The sequence below is a fragment of the Emydura macquarii genome, unplaced genomic scaffold (genome assembly GCF_026122565.2).
Source record: "Emydura macquarii macquarii isolate MOO-44397 ecotype Brisbane River unplaced genomic scaffold, CSIRO-AGI_Emac_v2 contig_2681, whole genome shotgun sequence".
Classification (NCBI taxonomy): domain Eukaryota; kingdom Metazoa; phylum Chordata; order Testudines; family Chelidae; genus Emydura; species Emydura macquarii.
Window position 1 is genome coordinate 807,156 of NW_027132818.1, and position 26,564 is coordinate 833,719.

Genomic DNA, 26,564 nt, shown 5'->3' on the forward strand with positions numbered 1-26,564 from the left:
AGATGTGAAATCTTGCATTGCTAGATTTGGGTCCATTTTCAAACACTCAAACAAGTTGAAGGCTTTGTTCTAGACAGTGCGAGATGAGTGAAAGCAAACTGCCAATTACCTACCCCTGTTGTGCCGCATCAGTGGACGAGCTTGTGCTTCACTGCCTGTCATGTAAAATAATGCGTGGACTGTGCTAATGTGTCTCCTACATCATCCTAAGTTTGTTGGTTATAAAGCAGAAACCCTGAAGAAACTGGCAAATAACCAAATTGACCGCCAGATTCTGCACACCAAGGTAATGTTCATTGTTGAAAATTTGGAATTACTGCATGACACACAGAAAACACTAGAGTTTTCTCTGACTACTGCAAACATGTTTGCCAAAACAGACGTTTACTTTATCCTGACAACCAAAATCTCATCTGGACTGAGCACAAAAGCTGCAGGAAAACTATACAGTGAGAAAACCCAGCTGTTTCTGGAAATCCTTCTGACCCCAGAACACGAGAGAACCAAAAAAGCATTCAAAACCTCCAACACAACTCTCAGTGAGAAATGGGAGATGACTGTGGCCTGTAATCTGAACCCCAAAGTGTTTGGTGCTGAAGAGTCTTTATGGAATGTCAGGTGTTGCACCCCTTCCTCAAGGTGAATTTTGCAGCAGACTACAGCCATTATGCCAGAGTATTTCAACCATTTGCCACTAAAGACAAAATTTCAAATCTGAACACTTACTACTGGCATGAACAATGTGATACTGGATGTGCTGGCTTTTTGGAACAGTCAAGACACACTTCCCAATTTCAGCAAAGTTGCATAGGGAGCTTTGAGTGTACCTCATGGATCTATTAATGCAGAGCACTTTGAGAATAAAGTTGAACTACCTCCAAGACAGCAAGACGCTCAGCATTAGTGAGGATACTTTGAAGAAAATTATGCGAGTGTACACAAACCAGGATTTCTGGAAAAACTACTCTCTGAGAGAGATGTAAAAATTACTTTTTTGCATTTAAAAAAAAAAAGGTTCAATGTGTATTAAGGTGTCTCTTTTTTGGGGGTTGGTTTCTTGGTTTATTATTTTTAACCCCTTTTCATCCTGGTTTTAATGTTTGGGAATTTTCTTTACAAATAACTGAAAACGGGGAACCCTAAGCATTCCACACCACTCAAGCCCCATTGTCAGAATACAAAGACATTAAGGATAGAGATGCTTATATTGGAAGGTGTTAATGACTGTCATCAAGTGGATCTATGATCCACAGACAACCATAGACCTAGTTAAAGCCAATGGGTATGCTAAGCACCCTGCTTTCAGACTAAATGGATGGAGCAATTAAGCCATTTTATGCAGCGATATAGTTGAAAAGAATAGAAGCCACAGTCCAAGGCAACGGACACAAATGTGGTTTTAGAGGTTCTATGATTTCAGAGATGGGGGTAGGGGATTGTGTGCGTGTGTGTGAAGCAGAAATGCCTGGAGAAAGCCAGTTGACAGAAAGAAGCAGTTGTGAGCATGGCCCTGAGAAAGAGCAAAAACAGCTCTTTGGGGGCACAGAACTGATTAGAGAGACCAACCTGGAAATTGTAAGCAAAGAAACTGCCTGATGTTGGTTGTTTCCTGTTTCCCTGAACACAATAGATGTGTACATTCTTTGTAAATAAACAAGATTGCACCAAAGAAATACCTGACCTGTATCACTCATTTTTCCTCCTAACAGAAACAATCCAGCAAGGCCCTGAACATTGGCTAGCAGCTCAGAGCCACAGAGAGACGGTAGTGGGGACTTTCACAGTATGTGTGCCCCTGCCTCAGATGATGGGTGATGGGCTCCACCCAAGCGGGCACAAGAAGGGAGGTGCTGAGGAAGGGTTGAGCCATTGGATCCTTGCTTATATGGATTAAGCAGCTCAATAAAAGGGAGCTGAGAGTTAGGGACGTAGCATTGTAGCCACTTCTTTTCGTTTTAAAGTTGAAAAAAATAAAGCATTTGCTTTTTTGTATTCCATTCATAGGTCTGATCCTGCAAATTCTTATGCACATGCTTAGCTTTTGGACATGAGTAGTTTTATTGAAGTCAATGGAACAACTCCCCTTCAGCAAGTTAAGCATTTGCTTGCAGGATCAGGGCCTCAAATACTGTTCAGCCAAGCCACTGTGATATGGGGAAGTTTGTTGACAAAAACAACAAACTACTAATTCATCCTTTCACCATAGTGAGTATGTGCTGGTCTTTCTCTTGAACAGGTTACCCTCCTCTAGAATCAGGATCTGCAGCCTTCCAGAGCTTGTATGTCCTGGAAAGCCATAGATTGCTTTTGCTTGCAGACTGAGCGCTTAATGCAAATACAGATGTATTTTACTCTGACTCAATCTAGACAATAAGCAAAAAACAGGGTTACTTACCAGTAACTGTTGTTCTTCGAGATGTGTTGCTCATATCCATTCCAACAGAGGTGAGTGCGCGCCCCGTGCACGAGTCTCCGGAAGCTTTTTTGCCCTAGCAACCCCCGCAGGGTCGGCTCCGGCGCCCCCTGGAGTGCCGCGCTCATGTCGCAGTATATATGGCGCCGCCGACCCCGCGGGTCCCCAGTCCCTTCTTTCTGCCGACTCCGACAGCGGGGACGGAGGGTGGGTTTGGAATGGATATGAGCAACACATCTCGAAGAACAACAGTTACTGGTAAGTAACCCTGTTTTCTCTCTTTGAGTGATTGCTCATATGCATTCCAACAGAGGTGATTAATTAGCCATACCTTTGGAGGTGGGTAGGAGTCATTGGCGAGCAGCCCTTCTCAACACGGCTCTGCCCACGCTTGCGTCCTCTCTTGCCTGCTGCACGATGGCATAGTGGGACGTAAAGGTGTGTACCGAAGACCAGGTCGCTGCTCTGCAGATGTCCTGCAGGGGCACTCGTTCCAGAAAGGCCGCGGATGAGGCCTGGGCTCTGGTAGAATGTGCGGTGATTGGACCTGGGAGTCGCACCTTCGCCAGCTCGTAGCAGGTTTTGATACACGCGGTGATCCAGGTGGAGATGCGCTGGGTGGAGACAGGTGAGCCCTTCATCCGGTCCGCCACTGCCACAAACAGCTGCGTAGACTTCCGGAACGGCTTGGTTCTCTCAATGTAGAAGGCCAGGGCTCTTCTGACGTCCAGCGAGTGCCATCTCCGATCCTCCTCCGAACCGTGCGGTTTGGGAAAGAACACGGGGAGGAAGATATCCTGGTTATAGTGGAACTGAGACACCACCTTAGGTAAAAAGGCTGGGTGGGGTCTCAGTCGCACTTTGTCACTATAGAAAACTGTGTATGGGGGTTCCGAGGTTAGTGCTCTGATTTCGGATACCCGCCTGGCCGATGTGATGGCCACGAGGAAGGCTACCTTCCAGGAGAGGACGAGCAAAGGGCATGTAGCCATAGGCTCGAAGGGGGGTCCTGTCAACCTGGAGAGGACCAGGTTTAGATCCCACAGAGGTACCGGGTCACGGACCTGCGGATATAGCCTCTCTATCCCCTTGAGGAACCTAATGGACATAGGGTGTGAGAAGATCGACCTTCCTTCCAGTGGTTCGTGGAAGGCCGAAATGGCCGCTAGGTGTACCCTGAGGGAGGCCAATGCCAAACCCAACGACTTTAAGTGGAGGAGATACTTGAGAATCGCCTGAATGGGTGAACAATCGGGCGGGACACCCCTGGAGGCCGCCCAAACCGTGAAACGCTTCCATTTCGCCTTGTACATCACCTGGGTAGATTGTTTCCTGCTACCCAGTAGGACTAATTGGACCTGCGCCGAACAGGCCCTCTCTCCCTCCGTCAACCACAAAGCCTCCATGCTGTCAGGTGTAGGGAGTCCAGGTCTGGGTGCAGCAGGCGACCCCGGTCCTGGGAGAGCAGGTCGTAGCGTTTCGGAAGTGGTATCGGCGTGGCTATAGAAAGGTCCAACAGGAGGCTGTACCAGTATTGCCTCGGCCACGCCGGGGCGATAAGGATAACATTGGCTCTGTCTCTCTTTATTTTCAAGAGTACTTTGGGAAGCAGTGGGACGGGGGGAAAGGCATACATGAGAGCCCCCGTCCACTGAATGAGGAAGGCGTCTGAGATGGAGTTCGGGTCTCGCCCCCGGAGGGAGCAAAACCTCAGACACTTCTTGTTCGATGCCGATGCAAATAGATCTAGTTGGGGAATACCCCACTTGCGGAAGAGAAAAGTTGTCACCTCCCAGTGTAGTGACCAATCGTGGCGGGGTGAGAACAACCTGCTGAGGCGGTCCGCCTCGTCGTTCCTGACCCCAGGGAGGTGAGAGGCAGACAAATGAAAGTTGTGCCTCACCGCAAGGTCCCACAACTGCGTCGCTTCCTGGCAGAGGGCCGATGAGCGAGCCCCCCTTGCCTGTTTATATAAAACATGGCAGCAGTGTTGTCTGTCATGACTTGAACTACCTGACCCTTCAGGAATTTGAGGAAGACCTTGCAGGCCAGGTGGACTGCTCGGAGCTCCCGTACATTGATGTGGAGTTTTTGTTCCTGCGTCGACCAGAGGCCCTGCGTGCTGAGGTCTCTGCTTATGTGGGCCCCCCAACCCACATCCGAAGCGTCCGTAATCAGAGTTATGGAGGGTGTCAACTCTGCAAAGGGGACCCCTCTCAATACTTCCATGGGGTTCGTCCACCAAATTAATGACCTCAGAACCGAAATTGGGACAGTGACTACCCGTCCGAGAGAGTGCCTGGCCGGAGCGTATACAGAGGCCAACCACCCCTGTAGGGGTCTGAGTTTGAGGCGAGCGAGTCTCACGACATAGGTGCAAGCCGCCATGTGACCCAACAGTTGAAGGCAGTGCCTGGCCGTGGTCGTGGGGGACCTGTGGAGATTGTCTATGATGGTAGTCATTGCCTCGAAGCGGGGCTGGGGGAGGAAGGCCCTGGCTTGGACTGCATCCAGAGTGGCCCCTATAAAGTCTATTCGTTGTACTGGTATGAGGGTGGACTTCTGCTCGTTTATGAGCAGACCCAGCCTGCCGCATATTGTGCGAGTTAGTGTCAGGCTGTTCTGGACATGGACTCTGGACCGGCCCCGGATTAGCCAGTCGTCTAGGTAAGGGAAGATCTGAACTCCCTTGCGGCGGAGGTGGGCAATCACCACCGCCATACATTTTGTAAATACCCTGGGAGCTGAAGAAAGGCCAAAGGGTAGGGCCGAGAACTGGTAGTGGCCACCAGCTACCTGAAATCGTAGAAAACGCCTGTGGCCCGGGAGGATGGAAATATGAAAGTAGGCATCCTGTAGGTCGAGGGCAGCAAACCAATCTCCTGGATCTAGTGTGGGAATGATGGAGGCTAGGGAGACCATGCGGAACTTGAGGCGTCTGATGAACCTGTTTAGACGTCGAAGGTCCAGAATAGGCCTGAGGCCTCCCTTCGCCTTGGGGATAAGGAAATACCGGGAATAGAACCCCCTGCCTCTTTCCTGAAGAAAAACCTCTTCCACCGCCCCCAGGAGGAGGAGGGCATTCACCTCCTGAATAAGGAGCTGCTCGTGAGAGGGGTCCCTGAAGAGGGACGGGGTAGGGGGAAGGTCCAGTGGGAAGGCAGAGAGTTGCAGGGCATAACCTCTTTGAATTATACTCAGTACCCAGCGATCCGAGGTTATGCTCTGCCACTCGGGAAGGAACGGACACAGTCTGTTCATGAAAGTCCGAGTAGTCCAGGAGATGGGGGTGCCACCCTCGGGCGTCCCATCAAAAGTGCCGCTTGGCACCCTTTTGCGGCCCTTGCTGGGAGCCCCCAGCTGGGCCTTGGCGGTCCCGACGATTGCCTTGACGGAACCGATCCCTGCCCCGTCTCGACTGAGGGGGTCTTGGGGGTGGTCTCGGTGGAGGCTGCTGCTGCTGCTGCCTAGGGGGGCGTGGTCGACCCTGCCTCCTAGCTGCTTGTGGCACATAGAGACCCAGGGATTTCAAGGTGGCTCTCGAATCCTTTAACGCGTGCAGCTTCTCATCCGTTCTTTCAGAGAAGAGGCCAGTTCCCGTAAAGGGCAAGTCCTGAATGGCCTGCTGCACTTCAGGCGAGAGTCCGGAGGACTGTAACCAGGATGCCCTGCGCATAACTATGCCCGAGGCCATAGCCCTCCCCGCTGCGTCCGTGGCATCGCTAGCCGATTGAAGGGCAGCATTGGCAACCAAGGAGCCCTCCTGGACCAGTGTAGTAAAGTCTGCCAACATGTCCTGGGGCAGACCTTGGAGAAACCTCTGGAGTGAGGACCACAGGTTCAGTGTGTAACGCCCTAGCAGCGCTTGATAATTGGCCATACGGAGCTGCAGTGCTGCTGTAGAATATACCTTTCTCCCAAAGAGATCAAGTTTCTTACTCTCTTTGTTTTTGGGAGTATTTGCATGTGTCCTCTGCCTGTCCCGCTGATTTACAGCGTCCACAACCAGGCTCCCTGGGGATGGGTGATTAAACAAGTACTCAAACCCTTGCAGTGGCACGTAATATTTCCTCTCTGCTGTTTTAGAGGTAGGTGCCACTGAGGCTGGGTTCTCCCAGTGGGGCTTAACCAGTTTGAGCACACTCTCATGAACCGGGAGTGCGATCCTAGCCGGACCTGCTGGGCCAACAGCTCCAAAGAGGGGATCCTCCTCCTCTACTAGCTCCTTGATGTCCAGCTTTAAGTTCTCTGCCAGACGCTTGAGGAGCTCTTGGTGGGTTTTGAAGTCCGGCAGCGGGGTCCCCCGATCTCTCGCCGTTGTCTCTGGCGGGGAGGAAGAGGAAGACTGAGGAATTGGCCCCGTGGATGGGCCTTCCAAGGGATCAGACTCTTCTTCTGAAGAGTTCCCCTCGTCCCCTTGGCTTCGAGGGGGGTGCGGGTTGAGGTCCCATGGAGGGTACTGAGCCCGTGCCCTGTGTGGGCTGTGGTGCCCATTGCCAATATGGCCATTGCCAAGGCCCCTGTGGCCATGATGGCACCGCTCCCGGTGCCGGGTAGGATCCCTGCGGTACCGGTATCGGTGCCGCACCCGAGGAGACCCTTTGGGTGATGGGGCCGTGCGCGTGTCTCCTGGATCCGCGGCTCCTATCTTCCCGCTCCCGTGAAGTACTCCTAGATGACCTGGAGTGGTCCCGGCGATGTTGACGACGCCGGTATGGTGGGGAGCGGCTGGAGGAAGAGGAAGAATGCCTTCTGTACGCCCTCGATTTGGCCTGGCGTTTTTTATAAGGTGGAGACCTGGAGTGGCGCCTTGGCGTGAGCTCTTTGTGGTGCGGTGCCGTAACGGTCGGTGCCGTGTGTTGCGGTGCCGGAGCCCGTCCCGGACTATGTGACAGTGATCTGGAGCCCCTTCGATCCCGGCTAGTGCTTGTCCGGCGACCGGAGTCTGGGGCCTCTGCCGGTACCGAAGCGCTCTGAGCCACGGTGCCGACAGGGCTAGGGGTCTCCCGACGCATCTCCCTGCTCCGCTGCGGAGTTTGCCCCGGGGATCTAGACCGGTGCCGGGACTTGCGTTCGGCCACCGGGACCCGCGCCGGGCTCCTTGTTGGGGATCGGGAGCGTCGCCCTCTGCTCCGTACCGAGAGCGGAGATGGAGAGCGGCGTCGGCTTCGCTTTGGGGAACGGGACCGGTGCCGGGAAGCTGGTGAGCAAGACCGGTGCCGGGTGTGCCTCGGGGAATCAGACCGGTGCCGGGAACGGGACCGGTGCCGAGTGTCTCTAGGCGTAGAGCGCCTGGGTGAGCGGGATCTCCGCCGAGATCGGTGCCGGCCACTGGTGGGTGAGCGCACCGGACTGCGGCCCCCAGAATGCTCTTTCGGTGCCGTAGATGCTGGTGCCGGGGCATGAGCTGGTGATCGGCGCCGGGATTCTAAGGATCGGGAACCCTCGGAGGCTGAACTGTGATGCCTCCTGCCGGCGTCTCGGGACCGCCCTAACCGGCGCGGTGCCGAGGGGCTCAACGACCCATGGTCGGAGCTAGGAGGGGAGCTGTCGCTGTCCCTCCTTGACCGTCTGGGGGGAGACCTCTCCTGCCGTCTCTGCCACCCACCGGGGTAACCCAGCGCGGGTTTACCCCGAGACGCAATTCCCGGAACCCTCGGCCGAGGGGGGACGGAGGCGGGGGCATGCCCATGAGGGCACGAGAAGCCGCAAACGCCTCCGGCGTCGACGGTCCCTGCAGGGGCACTACCCCACCCCCCGGGGTCGGGGGAGGCTCCCTGCGAGGAGATGCCAGTGCCGACAAGTCCATGGCACGGGGCTGGGGCATCTCCTGAATCGCCCCCAGCCGTTCCGGTCGCTGGGGGGAGTCCATGAGTACGGCCTTGGGCCGTTTCTTTTTCGTCGGTGCCGTCTTGGTCGGTGCCGATGTGGTCGGTGCCGATGTGGTCGGTGCCGGCGGGGCACTCTGCACCGACGAGACACTCGGTGCCGCCGGCGATCTGGAGGGCTTGGAGTCGGGGCGAAGCGCTGACTCCATTAACATAGCCTTCAAGCGGGCATCGCGTTCTTTTTGTGTCCGTGGCTTGAAGGCTTTGCATATTTTGCAGCGCTCTTTGCGATGCAGTTCTCCCAGGCAGCGAAGGCACCTGTCATGGGGGTCGCTGACTGGGAAGGCCTTCATGCACGCCACGCAGGCTTTGAATCCAGTGGATCCCGGCATGGCTGTGCCTGCCCCGAAGGGCGAAAGTCCTTAACTATAACTCTATTTTCAATCTATCTTACTATTAACAACTATCTAACTATTATTTAACTATTTACATAAAAACAAGGGTTGCTACTTGCATGTATAGCAAGGGCACTAGCGTTCCAGCTACCGTCACGGGCGGAAAGAAGGAACTGGGGACCCGCGGGGTCGGCGGCGCCATATATACCGCGACATGAGCGCGGCACTCCAGGGGGCGCCGGAGCCGACCCTGCGGGGGTTGCTAGGGCAAAAAAGCTTCCGGAGACTCGTGCATGGGGCGCGCACTCACCTCCGTTGGAATGCATATGAGCAATCACTCGAAGAGAGAACCTAACTTTGCTGTAATTATTAATTCTATAACTCCAATTCATTCCAATTATCAACAGTAATGACACAGGGATTGTAGGTACTTACTTTCATTTGCATCTTTTCTTGTGTTTTTTATGAAAGCAGAGAATTTTGCAAACACATCATTTCCCGCTGAATTAGATTCAGGGTGCTTTGGCCCAAGTTTGGGGTACCTGAGGAATTAAAAATATAAGGATGTCATACAACTAGCAGCTTCTTTTATGACATTCAGCTACTTATGTATTATACGAACAGCAGTTTATTCCACCCCATTGTAAGCAAAATGTGGCTACGTATTTTTAAAGGGAACATTTCTAAAATGGAAATCACTTAGACCATCCAAATTAACACTGTGTCAAATGTTTTCCAATTACTCTTAGTATCCAGAAGTTCACTTCTACTTGCCATAACTACTCATCAACTTTGATTATTTTATAACTTGAAGAAAATGAGGGTAATTGCAAAGCACAAACATAGAGAAATATTGGGTTACTATAATGGTGTGGAGGGTCCTTACATCAGCCCTCTGCACTAGAGTGAATTTCACTCTTTGAGAAATACTGTACTGGCATCATAACAAACTTGTGAGATATCACCAGTTGAGTAGCGCTATGTAGGCCAGTTCCTACGGACTTAAGTGGGCACTGGAGTCTTTTCATTGATTTCATAGGTATTGGCTCAGACCCTTTAACTTTAGGGAGATGTAATTTTTGCCATCTCTTTTAAAAGGAAATTTTAATACTGAAATTGCAGATAGTTATTGCACATTACACAATGTAAATGACTAATTAATCTCCATCGCTTGAACTATAAAACCTATTAATTTTTGATGACTCACTCTGAACTAATAGCACATGCAGACACCCAGATCCACGGTCACTGTAAACCAGCACAGCTCCATTGAAATCAATGGACCTGCGCTAATTGACACCCGGTGAGGATCTGGCCCAGAGTAAGTAATGCTGCAAAAGCAAATTTAAATATGGATTTTTAACACTGAAAAACATTTCTTTAATTTACAATAATTTGTGTCCAAACCTGCAAGATACTGAGCAGTGTCAATTCCCATTTACTTCAGTCAATCTGCATCTAACACTCATGATCTCACAGGAACACCACCATTATGCTAAGTATCACTTCTGCTTCCATTGGAGTCAACCGCAATGCTTGCTGAGTTCAACTGGAGCAGAATCAGACTCTAACGTACTTCATGCATTCTTTTTTTTTAAGGCATGAAAGTAACCAAGGACCTGCTCCTGCTCCCATTGAAACCAATGGGAATTTTGTCACTGAGTGCAGTGAAGGCACTATAAAGAACTAAAAGCAAAATATGACACTCGAGAGCACAGTACCTTGGTGGTGCTAATTTTTCTTCTAAGAACTCCTCGATCTTATTGACATCAGTTTTCACTTCACCATCAAAAGTCATAAAGGGAGGGTTTGTTCCTGGGGCTAGATTCTGTAAGTCTGCAGGTTTTCTAAAAGGGTGCAAACAGACTGGGTAAGTAGCTACCTGAGCGATACTGTAAATTCCTACACTTGGTAGTAGTAATCTGGTCCACCTTTACAACAGTATACTGATATTTAAAGCAAATAAAAGTTTAAATTATCCGTGCAGTTGCTGTGTAGCCTTGGACAAATCACTTTCTCCTTTTCTATCTCAGTCTACCTCTGTAATGGGAAGACTCTTAACCTCTTGCCTCATAAAAGTGTTGTGAGCTTCATTAGTATTAATTAATTATCTGTTCCGTGTATTAACCATATAGAACCTGAGTATCCTCTCACTTACACCTGTTTTACACCATGTTAACCCATTGACTTCAGTGGAGTTATTCCTGATTTACATCACTTTAAATCAGAGAAGAATCAAGCACATAAAGTGCTACAAAAATATCAAGTAGCAGTATAAATAATGTCTGTAAGTTTGCATGTGTGTTTCAATTAACCACAAACAATGAATTCTTTAAAATAATCACTTTTGTAATGTTCTTCTGAAAATGAAAATATATAGTTACCTTACCTTTTCAAGTCTACAGTTGTTACATTAAAGATAACACCTTTTAGCCACAGAATCATAAAGAGACGCTGAGAAAATGGGCAATTTCCAATGCTTTCCCCATCACTACCAGCCTACAATGAAAAACAATAATATATGCTTTTAGCTAAACTATTTTTATAATGGCAAAGTTAGTTAGCTGTCCATTGTTTAAAGAATATGGACAAAATTCAGATTTGGTGTAAGCAGCTGCACCTTATTGTAATAATTTATAATAAAATAATATTATGCTATGTTTCTTTACATCCTCCTCCAAACACTTGTATTTGATGAATAATTATTTATTTTGAAATGTGTATTATAAAAAAAGGGTTTTTTCCATGTATAGTGTTTTTATAAGCTAGTGAACAAAGTTCAATTCATAGCATTGCTTTAAAAGAAAGATTCCATGTTAACATAAATCTCCCTAAATAATTATATTTATTCTGAAGTTTATTCTAGTTATGACTATCAGAAACACCAGTATGAAAAGATATAGCAAAATACATTGCATCATAAATTGAGATGTAGTACCAAAAGCAATTAGGAGGCTAATTCAAATAAATCTCGCATGCATCCTGTGCTTGCAATGCTCATAACAATTGTCAGAGCAGTGTAGAAATGTCAGAAATGGTAGACAGAGAGGAAGGGTGTGCAGATTCATGGGATATTTTTTTAAAAGGCATGAAAATTATGGGATATAGATGATGACATTATGGGAGGGAGAAAATTGCATGCTGGGAAGTTGACCCTTACTCCCAGTCACCTCTGTGTGACTTGTTTCTGCTCTGCCCTCCTCTCCCCCACGCACTGCAAAAGGCTTCCCAAAGATAGTGTGCTGAATGGTAGTGAGTTGCACACGAGGATACCTACTCATGGTGCACTGCACTGTGCATCAACCCAAGCACCCCTGGTGGGCATGGGCAGTGCCGATGCAAGAAGCCAAGTATGCACATGTACAAGCATTATGTTAATTGAAGTGGCTTTATGCCAACACAAATTGTGTTGGCAAAAGTTTGTAGTACAGACATGCCCTCTGTCTTTCCTTTATACAGCTTGGGCCTTTGATCTTCAGATTCCGGGACCAGGAAATCTTCAGGGCACAGCTTCAAAGGACTAGTTGTTTTGCATAACTGGAGCAGGTTAAATTTGCATTCACCTCCCACTAGAGATTCCCTCTTAACTCTTTGTCCCAAAAGTTCATTCTTGTCTGGCCCATTGTTCAGAATAGTTCTTTGAAGCTCATAACACTTCCCAAGGTTTCCATTGGCCCCGTCGCCTCCCTAGAGAAGTTATGTACAATCCCACAATAATACATCCTATTTAACTAAAGTTATACCTCAGTCTAAGCTCTTGTTTTCAGATTCTGGCTGAAAAGGGGTGCTATTGTATAACAGACCTGGGGGTGATCTCAGAGGTGCTATCTGCCCACCCAAGCTGCCTTCAATTTCACCCACTCAGCTGGTTGGCAACTTTTTCAAGTGAGTAGTCTGTCATGATTTAGCAAAGCCTGTACAAAACACTATTTTCTGTAAAAACTAATGAGAGACCAGCCCTGAAAATTGGGGCATTCCTGTCTTTAGGGACAGATGTTTACTCTATTTATTCATAAAAACATATAGTGTAGAGGGAAGTGTGAGCATGATGGACAAATCAGTTAATTATTATTTTATTTTGGGACTGTGTGTCAGGAGTTAGTTATCTGTACCTGGATATATGTGAAATGTTTCACAAAAAACACCACACCTGTCCTGCTACTAGGTGGTGATCGGTGGTGGCATTTCAAAATAAAACGAAAATAGAATTAGAATGTACAGATAGTGCTGAAAAGTAAGGGGCAAAGGCACTTAAACATCCAACAGCTTTTGATGAGTTTATGACAAGGGAATTTAATTTACACAGAATAAAATAAATCATTAAAACAATCTCAAATGCTAGTAAATTGCTACACCTTGAGGAAATAAGGGGCATTTCTCTTGAAAAGCAATACGTATCCCTGTTCTTTCCAAACAATCTGACATTCACTCTGTATTCACTAGGACTTTGATAGCAAAAGAAATCCCCTTGCCAGGCTTACTGGTGCATTCAGAGAACTTTAGAGACAGTTAAGTGATCAACAGTCATAACAGAATGAACTTCTTTTCATAATCCTACACCATTTTCCCTTGACATGAAAGTTAAAAGCTTGGCTTCCTCTAACTTCTACTGCTGAAGCTGAGGAAATATAGACAGCCAAACTGTCAGTTTGTTTTGTCTCCCTTCACCTTGGTAACAGTAAATTTCAGGGATTCAGAAGAGCAGCTTCTATCCTGCTCTTCTGTGTAACTTTCCATAAGGTAGAGTGAGGGATCCAGATGAAGACAGACACGTTACCATGACAAATGCAGAAGCGAAGTAGACAATGAGTCCATCAATTTGTTATTAAACTCGAATGACAGTCTACCAACAGCCTAGTTATCTGTTTGCTAAGGAATCAGCAGCTTTTCGAACTGCTATGGAGCCAGGATGGCTTGTTTATAAGTGCAATGTTTTAATGACTGAGAAAGTTTTATGTGCTAGGGGCATCAGTTTGATTTAGGGGAATAATTGTTATGCTGCAAAAATACTGCTTTTTCCATGTGTCCATTTTGCAACAGATTATAAATAAAATAATGAATAGCAGACTTCTATCCCTTTTCTCCTGTACATCTATCACCTTTCTGGTAACCACCAGTGAGAGAGATACTTCAAACAATGAGGAGATGGCTAAAAGAAAGGACAACACAGTGCCAAAAAATTATACAACAAGCTATAAATGTCTTGAAAATAATGTAAATATGTTTTCTAATAATTTTAGGTCCTGTGTGCTGTTGGGCTCCTTGGCTCCCACTGAAGTCCAACAGTTTGTAGGTTTTGTCCCTTGGTACCTTCCTTCTATATTACACAAAATGAATAGTGTGGTGTATTAGTGGCATAATCCTAATCTATATATTTTCAGGCACCAAGTATATATTTTCTAGTGAATGTAATTTGCTGTGTTTAAGCCAGTGGTGCTGCCTCCTGTGGTTACAAAAACGCAAAACTGAAAATAATTGAAATGATTTCCTGATGTCTCTCTATTTCCCCCTGGGACACAAGTTTTTATCCCAAGATAAAGAGCCCACAAGCTAAAAAAGTTGTTTTGTGGGAGTCCTTTGTTAAAACTTGGGCATCACATCAATGCCCTCCTCCTGACCCAAAAGCCTGGGAAAACAGGCTGTGCAACAGGGGTGTCATTTGCTATGGGGCAGAGGGAGCTGTTGCCTCACGCCCCCAGATCTGGGTTTTGCCCCCTCCCCTGACTTTTCATAACTCCTTGCCAGCCAGTGATGTGATATCTCACTGATGTCGGTGGGGACCCAGTTTGGGGCAGGCTGGGCCAGGGCTCCTAATCACTGCATTGTCAGCACTGCTCCATCTCTCCACTGACTGGACAGGAAGCATCAGTAGTGTCCTGGTCTTGAGCTAAGCACATGGAGAGAGTTGGGCCCCAATCTTAGTCCCAGGCCACCTATTGGTGACACACATACACCTCAGCCCAACCTTTCCCCCCTATGTGTGGCACAGGCCCAGCATACCACCACCCCATCCCTCACCAGGATGGGACCAGCCCACTAATCCCCCAAGCAGCTGTGACCTCAGCCGAAAGGCGGCAGTGGGAAATCTGACACAACTCTTCCTCCATATCCACCCAATTTTCTTCTAAAATGATGCTCCTGCTATGCAACATGTCCTGAAGGGCCACAGACACTGGCTCTGTTAGCCCAAGACAGGGAAGTGAGTTCTACAGCTGGGAGCCCCAAACTGAAAATACTCTGCCATCTCCTACTTCCTCCAGAGAACTACTTACTCAGATCTCCCAGTGGATCTCAACTACTGCAGTATTATACAAGGAGAGAGGCAGTCTCTCATGTAGTAATACCCAAACCATTGACTCTTCCTATTACTGGGGAGGATTATCATACAGCCAGTGCCATCTTTAAAGGCCTGTATGACTTGTAGCCACCGGGGAAGGGGGGACAACTTTCTGAACAGGGGAGCAGACCAGCTGCCATGGGCCTTCAGGGGATCGGCACTAGCCACCTCAGATACAAATTATGGATGCCAATAGCTTGCCTCCAACTCTGCAGGGACAACCTCTAACAACAGCAAAGTTGGAGGCAGGAAAAAGCAAATCTTGAAAGCTGTCATCAGCACAAGCAGCTGCTAGCTAATGACCTAAGCTACTGCAAGAGGTGAAACATAGAAACTGAGGCAGAAGGATCTTTCCTGTCATTTTAACAGTCTATGAATCTGATGCAGAATTTAACATCCTTTGAAATCTGAACTTCATTTTTGTGCTTCAGAGTTCTATCTGGGGATGGCAGTAAAGAGTTAACGGAAAACCTTGTGAGAATTCCATTTTCTTACATGTAGTGGGAAATAGTATGTTTCACTCTTACAATAGATTCCTAGGGTCCTTGAAAAACCTATGATAGATACTTCAGACCGCCAAGATGCCAAAGCAACTGGTGACTTATTATATGGTTAGAATGGAGATGATCAAGTGGAAACCTTGATTTTGTATCTTTTTTCCCATTTAGTTTAAATTCCTATGTTATAAGCAGAATGAGTGAATTCCTATTTTATAAGCATAAAACTCAACAGAAAATACCATGTAACCATATAATTTCTAATAATGACAAAATTCATAATCTTCAGATTGTAAATATGATTTTTAAATTCTTTCTCCAGCTAAACTAGCCCAATATAGCTTCTAATTTATACCAGTCTTTGGTATATATTATATTGGTATCTAATATATACATATTCTAATATATATATATTCTAATAATATATAATTGTATATAATATATTATATATATTCTAATATATACCAGTCTTTGGTATATATTATATTGGTATCTAATAAATACCAGTCTTTGGTATATATTACATTAGTCTCCACTCCCTCAATGGCCTGAATGTGTTGTGCCTTCAGCATTCTCTGTTCCTATCCATCCCAGGAGTGAGACTCAAAGTATGTGTATGTTGGAGCTGGAAGTGTAATTTCCAACTCAGTAAGACATACATGTGCTAGTTCTGATCAAGCAAATATGCTAAAAATAGATGTGTAGTCATGGCAGCGCAAGCCGCCAGAGGGGCTAGCTGCCCTAAGAATGAGCATGTCTGAGACCCTAAGTATGTATTCAGGTAGTTAACGCCTCCATCTGTTAGTGCCTCCATGGCTCCTCTTCTATTCTTAGCATGCTAGCTTGATCAGCGTTAGCATGGTTATGACTGCCTGAACTGGAAATTATATACCCAGCTCCAGAAGACATACTCTCAGAAAAGCAAACACCTGGGGCTCCTGTGTAACAATGCAGAATGCTACCCGTAGACATTGTACCCCAGTTTTCACAGATTCTAGGTTGCCACAGTGCTATCACAGCCTGACAACCAGAATCAAAAGCAGGTTTAATTATTCTAGTTAAGGTCCACTCACTGCCTGTTCCTTTTCTTCCCCCATTTCCAACGCAACCCTCTACGCACACTACTGCCTCCAGAGCAACCATAGCACAGAAAAATTACATATCCTCACCCTCACTAAAATGCTAAAGCAATGATGCTTAAACTGTGCCCCCCCCCAAAAGAAAACCCCATCATACATAATATCTTAGCTAACAGAATTGTATAGCTGTACGCTGTACAGTATCTTATTCTAACATTTTTTGGTATATCTGCACAGCCTAATAGTGTTTACAAAGTCATTTTCACAAGGTAGAAACAGTCAGTTAACATATAAGTACCTTGAATACAGGAAAATAAAACCTCCATAATTCAAGAGGCCTTAGTTACAAACTCAGTCAATCAGGTATTTCGGCTATTAAGGAAATCCTTAATTATGACACTGAGCTTTAGTAAACAAAAGATTTAAATAGTAATGCCTAATGAACTCTGACCTTGTTTTGATGGGTAAAAGTCTGTATTTTTCTGTCACGTTAGCTCAAGTGAGTATTACATGTTGAAAAGTCGCACAAAGAACATGCTTGAAGCCATGTTACCTAGCCATGTTTCAGCCTAGCAGGAAGATTAGGTGAAAACACAGCCAACTAACATGGCTTCAACCATATTAGCTTGCATTTTGACCAGCTTTTCGATGATGATATGCTAACTCAATTGAGCTAATGCAACTGAGTCACACACACACCTTTTACCCATCAAAACAGGACCTCTATGGGCACACTTAAAAATGTGTTCTTTGATCATTCCCAAATAGATATTGTGGAAAACACAATTATTGCTCTTTTGGCATAAACAAACAAAACAACTCCTTTTGCTGCTATATTTCCTATATGCAGCAGATGCTGATCATATTTCTTCTGCTTGTTTCAAGTATTTCCTGAAAGATCGCAGCTGTACAGTGCTGAAGCACTTAGCTGAATTACAAATTGGTTAAAAAGCAACTAGTAGTGTGGAGGAAGCAGCCATATTTGTTCATATTTCCATACCTAGACTCTGCATTGTCAACCTCAAGCATTCAAAAAACATGAGTCAGGCCCCCCCAAAACTCATGAGGTATAAAAAAAAATGCAGAGGTGCAGCACAGATGGCCTTTCAGGCTGGCTTCCCATTGGAGGGTGTCTGGGGCTATTCTAAGTGAAACGTGTCTATTTTACACTATATACCCCAGTCCTTGAATAGGGGTAGTCAAAAACCGGCATTCAGGCAATCCCTTCTTTCAGGATATTCAGCCAAATGACCAATGTCCAGTCCCCACGGAGCAATTCTGCCTTAAGAATTGACTCTAGTTGGAGAAATTAAGGCAGAGTGCAGACTCCCTTGCTGTTTGTCACAGATCTCCAAGGCCATCAAAAAATAACAACAATACAAACCTTTCTTCAAAGATTGTGCAGTGCTTACATGCTAAGGAAAAGAATTTGTATAACTGTGTAACAGCACCATCTGGTGACCGCCGCTACAACAATAAAAAACGTTGGGATTCTTTTTATTTGCCTTCTAGCTATTGAGGTGTTAGGGTCCACGTTTTGCAGCTTTTCTGTGCAAGCATGATGGCTAGAAACTTTTTTAAAAAACCCACAAGTTGTGATTCTCCCATAATTACGACTCCAGGAGCTGAGGTTTTAAGAAAAATATCAAGTCTCAGGACCTGTAATAAAATAAAAATCAAGAGACCTGTCACTGCATCATGCTCCTAGAGTGACCTTGTAAAGTGGCATATCCCATATTCATCCCTGTACGGATCTTTCCAAGGCCTATGCATCACCATAACCCTATTTTGAGGGTCTATGTGGTGTATGCCTATCTGCAGGCCCACTGCACAGGACTGAATTCATCCACAGTGCCTATAAACTTTTTATCAACCCTGGTTTTAAAGTATATATATTTCTACCTGGGGATCAAGCAATCCAGCTAGGGCTGAACCATTCCATCCTGACGTGAAGAAGGATTTTCTTACACAGTAATGCTTCTTCTTTTGGAAAGTAAGACTCTCTTCCCCTGTGTCACATTGCAGGAATCTCATGCGGTGGTGAGAGAATCAAGAATGGCTGACATGGCCGACCTGCTAATGTTGCGAGACACATAGTGTAGCTATGGGATTTTGCAGTCTGTAAGTAGAAATCCTTGTAATTTTCTCTGCAATGCTGATCAGTGCTCTACTACTGTAAGCTCTGTTTGGTGTGCGTACAGAACTTCATTATACTTTCTCATTGTCCTCTTTAGGGACCTGAGGTGAATTCCTAGTCCCAGTGAAGTAAAAGAGAGTTTTGCCATTGATTTCAAGGGAGCCAGGATTCAACCTTCTGTGTTAATCTTGGGAATATTGCATGAGCCCTGAGAGAACTGAATGGGTCTTCCCATTTTGCTGTCACTGTGGCTTAGAGCTGGTTAGGAAACAGGAAAAAATTGCTAACATTTTAATTTTGTTGTCCAGAGAAAATAGTTCATGGAAATTTTCCAGGCAGCTATAATTTTAATATCCATGTAAATACAGCTAGAATACCAGGGGGTACTGCAAGTTGCCTTCTACCTGTGAATCACTGTGATTGGTGTAACACTAGCCTAATATCTGTGAATTCTGTCCATAGCGTGAGCTAATTCATGAGGTTAAGTCTAAAGCTGTTTTTTATGCTGGTCTGCTACTTAAATAAATGATTTCAGCTACTATCTTGAACAAATAGCATTCACGTTTTAATTATGATGGGTCAAGGGGTAAGTATGTCTTTCCTAGTAATGTCAGGGCTTAATGAGTTCATTAATCAAACATTTATGAAGTCTCTTGCTGCAGACAAGGAAATATTAAAGCCCACATACAAGCTTTCATTAAGTCCCCTTTTAGGCACTGATTGTGATAGTATCATTTGATTATTGCTATTTGTAATCACAAGCCATTGCTTAATGGGATTATTAACCTACGCTCTACTATTTTCATCAATTTTTTACTGTTCTACTCTCCCATTGTTTGCTTTGTGTATTGGCTCAGCAGAAGGGTCCAAAGAGGAGGGAAAAGTTCCTTGCACCCTTCTTTCCTCTTTATTTAAGCTCATAGGGCTGGGTGTAATCATGTCTTAAGTCTTCAACATGCTAATAAAGTGGATTTTAGTAGACAGTGTGGCCTGGTGACTAGGACACTAGACTAGACTCAGGCGACTTGGGTTCAATTCCTGACTCTGACAGTGCTTTGGTAGGTGACTTAGGGCAAGTCATGTCTGTGCCTCAGTTTCTCATCTGTAGAATGGAGATAATCATACTGAACTCATTTGTGGAACATTTTGATATCTACAGATGACAAGTGCTATATAAGATATACGTATTATTATTATGTATTGTTTTTATACTGCATAGCTGGTTATGGTTAGGACCCATGTTGTCTGAAGCTGCATGATCACAGAAATTGCTGCAATTAAAGTTCCATAACAGCTGCTATCAGAACCCCTCAGCTTTCAGTCACCCATAACTTTCTAAATCTTTCATTTACTGAGCTGAAATTTTTCACGTGTCTAGCAAATGCTTGAGGGTGACATTTTGTTTTTCCTGGTTTTTTTGTTTGAAGTTCGAACCAACATGATTTGGCTTTTGAGTGGGGGAAAATACATTTCCCCCCCATTCTCAAATAGTTTTTACCAGGGTTAAAGTAAGCAGGAACACAAGAAAGTATAACTTCCCTTCCTTCACTGAAAAGCACAGGGGCATTTCCCTGCCACTTCCTCGCTTTGGGATGAGAGAGTTTAGTTCTCTTGCCTCCCACTGGCAGTGATTGATGAAATGAGGCTGCATGAGGTAGAAGAATCTAAAGTGGGAGCAATAGGAGACGCTAGTGCCTGGCTGGGGAGTTCATCCAGGAGGTGGAGCAGAACTATCATCTGATGGGAGAAAAATTGTCCAAGTTGGGAATGCCCTTTCTGCATCAGTCCCCCTGCTGCTAAGACATTGACTGCAACTTTATTGCAAGTGCTTTATTTTAAACTGCAGGTGTCAGACAACTTTTTGTGTAATCTTCCTTATTGATACTAAAGTCACAATTCTCTGCTTTTTCATATAGGGCACCTATAAATGCTTCTACACTTTCTCCAGATCTCAGCACCCTTTGGTAAAAGCTTGACCATCTATGTGTTACATTCCTTTTGAAAAGAAATTCTCATCAAACTTCTTAATAGTGATATTCCAGTTATCATCTCCTTATCACCAAAGGTAAATGATTAATAGATGGTCTTCTGCTTCACTTGTTGCATAAACTAACAAGATGACCAATACTTCACTGCTCTCTGTATTTAATCTTCATTGCGGTTCTGGTGAAGTGTCCCTTCCATTAGGCCCAGGGTTTTCAACCTTTTTTCATTTGCAAACCCCCTACAAGATTTCAAATGGAGGTGCAGACCGCTTTGGAAATTTTAGACATAGTCTGCAGACCCCCGGGGACCACAGACCACAGGTTGAAAACCACTGCATTAGACCATTCTGTTGGCTTCTTGTGATGAGCCTTGTGAAAAGCTGAATTTCAGCATGTTCTGTTTCTTACTTACGCTGATTCAAAATGATTTGATTTCTGATATTGTGTTACATTACAAAGGTAAAGAGTCACAGAAAAAGTAATTTTGTCCTAATGCTGAACAAGGCATTTTATTAGAATAAGGGAAACAGTATTATCCCTAAACATACACTCTTTGATTCACTGAAGAGATTCTGCTTAGAATCTTTCCTAGCCCCTTCCTGCCTAGCTTCCTGCTACAGATTTAAAGAAACAGTAATGATAACATTAGCGAAAGAAAGAAATAATACAATCACAATCTCTATTAGTACCAATGGCTCAAAGATTCTCTTTTTGCTTTGATAAGAGTCCTATATGACCATGAGTTCTATTATGTGCTCCTAGATTGCTAGGAGATTTTACAGTAACTGAGAACTTACACTACCATCTGTTTAAAAATATATATGTTCCTCATATATCAACAAGAATTGTAAGATTAAATTCTGATTTCTATCCAGCCTTGTGGTGTTCTCCAATATAAATTATTGTAACAGACATTGATACAGTATGTGAAATATAGTTAGTCCAGAGTGTACAAAACCTTTATATAATATTTGTAGATGTTTGATACAGTACTATTTATGCAGGTAATGATAGCACTGTACCATTCTGTGACGGGGTGCTTTACCCCCACTGGTCAGGAAAGGGTTAAGAGGCCCACTAGGAAGGAGCTGCATGGTAGCTAGTCAGGGCCCACAAAGACAGTATTTAAGGAGCGACCAAGCAGCATAAGGATAGTGTCTCCCAGGAACTTGAAGGGGAAGGACTGTCAGCACCCTGCACAGAGCAGTAGCTGGCTGCTGTCCTAGGGGCAGAGAAGGTACTGGGGCAATGGGGAAGTGGACCAGGGAAATCCATGGAGGAGTTGGGGAGATGCAGAGAAAAGCTGCCACACATAGGGTCCCTGGTCTGGGACCCAGAGTAGTGAGTGGGCCTGAGTCTCTTCCCCCATCCTCAATTGCCATAGGAGTGGTGGCAGGACTGCAGTGGTCACTGTGAGAAGTGACCTAGAAGGGACTGCCGAATACCCTGGGAGTGGGAGGGCATGGACTGTGACTTGAGCGGAGGGCTGAGTCATGAGAAGGAGGACTGAGCAGAGACTGGACTGAGCACAAGACACTGCAGAGAGATGTGTATGCCTGGCTGAGGGCTGATTCCCCTGATAACCAGCAGGAGGCGCCAAGATGGGGAATCGCACCGTGCTACACGTGGTGGAGAATACAGGCATTCACTCACCCCCTGAGGGAAGGGGACTGAATGAGAGACTCAGACTGTGAGACCACTGCCCTGGATATAAGGGGAATGGGGAAGGCTAAAGAAGAGACTTGGGGCAAAGGGACAATAGAGAGATCATTGGCAGAGACCTTTTTGGCAGCAGGCAGGTGTATCTTCCCAGCCTGGACTTCAGAGCTGGCACCCTGTCCAAAGGGAGTTGATGAGCAACCAAGGGGGATCCAGGCCCTAATGAGGCAGATCCTGGAGAACCAGTGGTGACAGTGGAAGACCCAGAGATACCTGCAGGAATACCTGAGGCAGTTGGTTGAAGAGCAGCACCATTTGCTCAAGATCCTCCAGGAGGTGAACAGGGGCTAGAAGGCCTGGGACAAGAAACGAGGCCCCATGGTCATGAGACCAGGAGCCTGGGCAGAGTAATGTTATGCCTGTGGGCTGAGGGGACACTTTGAGAAAGCGTGGCCCCAAGGGAAAGAGGGCAGGAGAGCACCAAAGTTCCTGACTTGTGAAGGGAACAGGAACGGGGGATGCTTGTTTCATCTGTGGGGAATCAGGGCGTGTGAAGAGACAGTGCTCTCAAAGGCAGAATAGGAGCCCAGGGAAGGGCAGGATCCTGACGGGATGAGAAAAGGGATCCAACTCAGAAAAAGGGCAAGGGATCCAGAAAGGGCCAGAGGGAGATGCTAGATATCCAGAGTGGGTGCACCAAGGTTATGGAGAAGGCAAAAGTGGCTGAGCAGGTGAGACATGAGAAAGGGGAGAGAAGGAAGAGACTCCTAGACATCCAGCTGAAGGATGTGGGGACTCATACCGACATCAAGGAATGGGAGCTGGGAACTCAGACCCTCAGAGAAGGGGTGCTGGGTGGACTGGCAGAGCAAGGGCCAGGGCTATGGGAGAAACTGAAAACTACTGAGCTGCCTTGTGAAGGGCACAAGATGAGGCAGAGGCACAAAGAGGGGAATACAGGGACACCAGGGAGGAAAAGGAGAAATTGCTACTTCTGGTGGATGACTTGAAGCAGGAGAGAGATTCCCTGCGGACCCCGCTGCGAAGGAAGCAAGGGAGGTAATACCCCTCCTGGGGGCAGTCGGTTTTGAGGGGGAGGCTGTGTGATAGAGTGCCTGACCCTTGCTGGCCAGGAAAGGGTTAAGAGGGCCGTTGGAAAGGCAGCCAGTCTGAGGCCAGTATATAAGGGAGCGGACCGAGCAGAGCAAAGACAGTGTCTCCCAGGAGCTTGAAGGGGAAGGACTGTCAGCACCTAGGACTGAGCAGTGGCTGGCTGCTGGGATTTGGCAGAGCTGAATGACCTGAAGTAAGGGCTGAGAAGGTACTGGAGCTGCAGGGAAGTGAACCAGGGAAATCTACAGAGGAGCTGGGGGAGACGCAGTGAAAGGCTGCCACACATAGGGTCCCTGGGCTGGGACTCAGAGTAGTGGGTAGGCTGGGGTCCCTCTCCCACCCAACTGCCACAGGACTGGTGGCAGGACTGCAGTGGCCACTGTGGGAAGTGGCCTAGAACGGACTGCAGAATCCCCCAGAAGTGGAGGGTAAATGGACTGTGACTCCAGCGGAGGGCTGAGTCACGAGAAGGAGGATCGAGCGGAGACAGGACTGAGCATGAGACACCGCAGAGAGATGCGTCCGCCTGGCTGAGGGCTGATTCCCCAGATAACCAGCAGCAGGCACCAAGGTGGGGAGTCATACCATGTTACACATTGCAAAATGTACCATATTTCTAAAGTACCAGTATATTAAAATATAGCTAGAAATCATTTTGGTTCATCTGGCTGCAAATATAATGCACATTAGCATGTAATACACTGTGGTGATCAGAAAGACACCATAGGTTTGTCATTTTGTGTAATTTCCTGTTCAGACTAAAGCTTTTGGTGAGGCAGATAACAACCTAATTTTTTCTGTATGTAAAATTTGTTCATTTGGTGGCTTAAGGAATAAGGGCTCCATAAATTTTGCCAAACCATTTTGATGACACCTAGTGGTTCTATAATGAACATTTTTATTTCTGTTGTTGTGTGCAGTGCTGTTGTAGCCGTGCGGGTCCCATGCTACTAGAGAGACAAGATGGATGAGGTAATATCTTTTATTGGACCAACTTCTGTTGGTGAGAGAGACAAGCTTTTTTTGAGCTATACAGAGTTCTTCAGGTTACCAACCTTGTGTATTTACTTCCACTCATGAGATATCCTCTACAATGGTAACCTTCAATATTAACACCTTGTAATAGGTTCTGGTTCTATCTTTCATTTTGGACAAAAGTCCCAATGCAGATTCTTTCCCTTTTTTATTAAGCTCCCTCTCCAGAAAACTTTAGATGTTAGCTTTGAATTACATATCTAAGAGCTAACACTGATCTTAATCTGCAGAAATTTTAAATTCATCATAAAACTTTTGAGCTAAAACAGTCAAAAACATCCTACTGCAGGTTTAAAAAAAAATATTTTTTTAAATAGCTAGGAGTAAAATGGTTGATTGCTTGGTTGCGTTTTTTTAGCTATCAAAAATTATTTTAAACAGCCACATACTTTCATCTACTCGATTAACATCAAACTAGTTTAATATAGATGTTTGCAGCTTTTATTTCTCTCTCAGATGAATTACAAAAGCAATCACCTGTAAGATATGTTGGGTAGTTCATGAGACTATTGCACATAAATTGCACATTGCGGTCTCTTTGTGTGAGCCCCTGCACTGACTCTGCATGGATGCAGGGATCCACACTAGCAGATTCCAAGGCAGGATAGGGACCTTACTAAGGGCTGGATTGGCATTTGGGGGGGAAAAAGGCATAGAGTAAGATTTAATTTAAAAAAAAAATCCTGAAAACTATGCCCTCAACTATTTTTGCTCCTGTATGATGTTGAAAGGGGGACTAAAAGGCTTTATTCTTTTTTTTTTTTAAAGGACTTTTTCTGTTAGTTCTTTATATTTAGAAATATCAGGAATTGTTTACTATGGTTTTGCTGGTGGAATTTGTTAGAAGACTCCAAGAATGTATATTGTTTGCACTCAAAACTTCCTTGAAAGGACAAGGGTATTGAACTTAACTTTAACAAGAGATCCTTTGTCCTAAATGTTAATTAGTAAGTGAAGTTAAATAGATGGTGATAAAACTATCAACTATCTGACTAAAAAATCTCTTCCCCTCTAAACTGCTGTCAATATAGGTCATCATTTCATTAGCTGTCCAGTCATCAGAGTCTTCCAGGCTAGTCAGAATCTAAACTTCTAATATAAAAAAGAAATGGGGGAAAAAACACCTTTGACAGAAAATCTTCCAGTTCCCCTTTTCAGAAGGTCACAAGCTCACTTTCTTCCTTCATAGGGTCACTCTTAAAGATCTCGCTCATTGCTAAAGGTGGAATTCTTCTTCACCTCCACTGAATCAAATGCAATAAGATGCAAATCCTGCCAATGCTCCTGTCAGTGCAATTAGTATGAGTCTAGTATCAAAAGGGAGGAGTAGGATTCCAAGGGTGCATAACTTAGAGCTCTGCTTTGTGGAGGGCCTTCCTATAAATGAGTTGGAGACATGGAGGGGGAAGGGAGAGAAGGGGAGGAGAAAATAATCTTTACGCCTGCAATAAGCACAAGCAATATCAAGCAAACTATTTTTTAAATTGTAATCACCTGGAGATAGGGTTTGTAATGAAAATATTTCTGAAACCATCAATGATTACAGGGTTACTAGCATGAAGGTATAATGCCAATCAAATTATTAAGAAGCCTTCATTACTCTTTCTTTTCTAGAAATAAGAGGTCTAAGGCTGCACCTGTTTACTTAAATGGGAGCTGGACTGGGACCATCATTTACTTTTGATTTTTAAATATTCATCACCTACCCAGTGTTTCCACTAAGCAGTTTGTCTACAAACAGGCCATCCTATTCTGATCTGGATTACATAAAAAAAAAAAAAGATCACTCCATGAAATGACAAGACAGTGTAAGTAAAAATAGAAAACAAATAGTACGTAACTCATCTATCTACTAGTAATATCTGTGGTACACTCATATACACCTGCCACCCATTTTTAAAAACTGAAAGATTTTCCAGAGAAACAACAATGAAATATAAACAAATAAGTTGTGTACATAGTAATGTTGGAGCCAATACTGTTCTCAATGAAGTCTGGGGAGTTTTACCAAAGTCTTTATTCGGAGCAGGATTGGAACCCTAAATATTGTCATACAAATAGGATATTTTCATCTAAAATTGTGGCT

At 45.4% G+C, this 26,564-nt stretch overlaps 1 protein-coding gene across 1 annotated transcript in view; it reads right to left on the reverse strand.

The window, feature by feature from the left end:
- Nucleotides 1–26,564, reverse strand: part of CLIC6 (chloride intracellular channel 6) — a 57,996-nt gene that overhangs the window by 9,475 nt on the left and 21,957 nt on the right. Inside the window, exons 3-5 of the mRNA XM_067565638.1 lie at nt 11,026–11,135; nt 10,358–10,483; nt 9,072–9,178 (exon numbers count right to left, since the gene is read on the reverse strand). Of these exons, the coding sequence (XP_067421739.1) occupies nt 9,072–9,178; nt 10,358–10,483; nt 11,026–11,135 (343 nt within the window). The remainder of the gene's footprint in view (nt 1–9,071; nt 9,179–10,357; nt 10,484–11,025; nt 11,136–26,564) is intronic.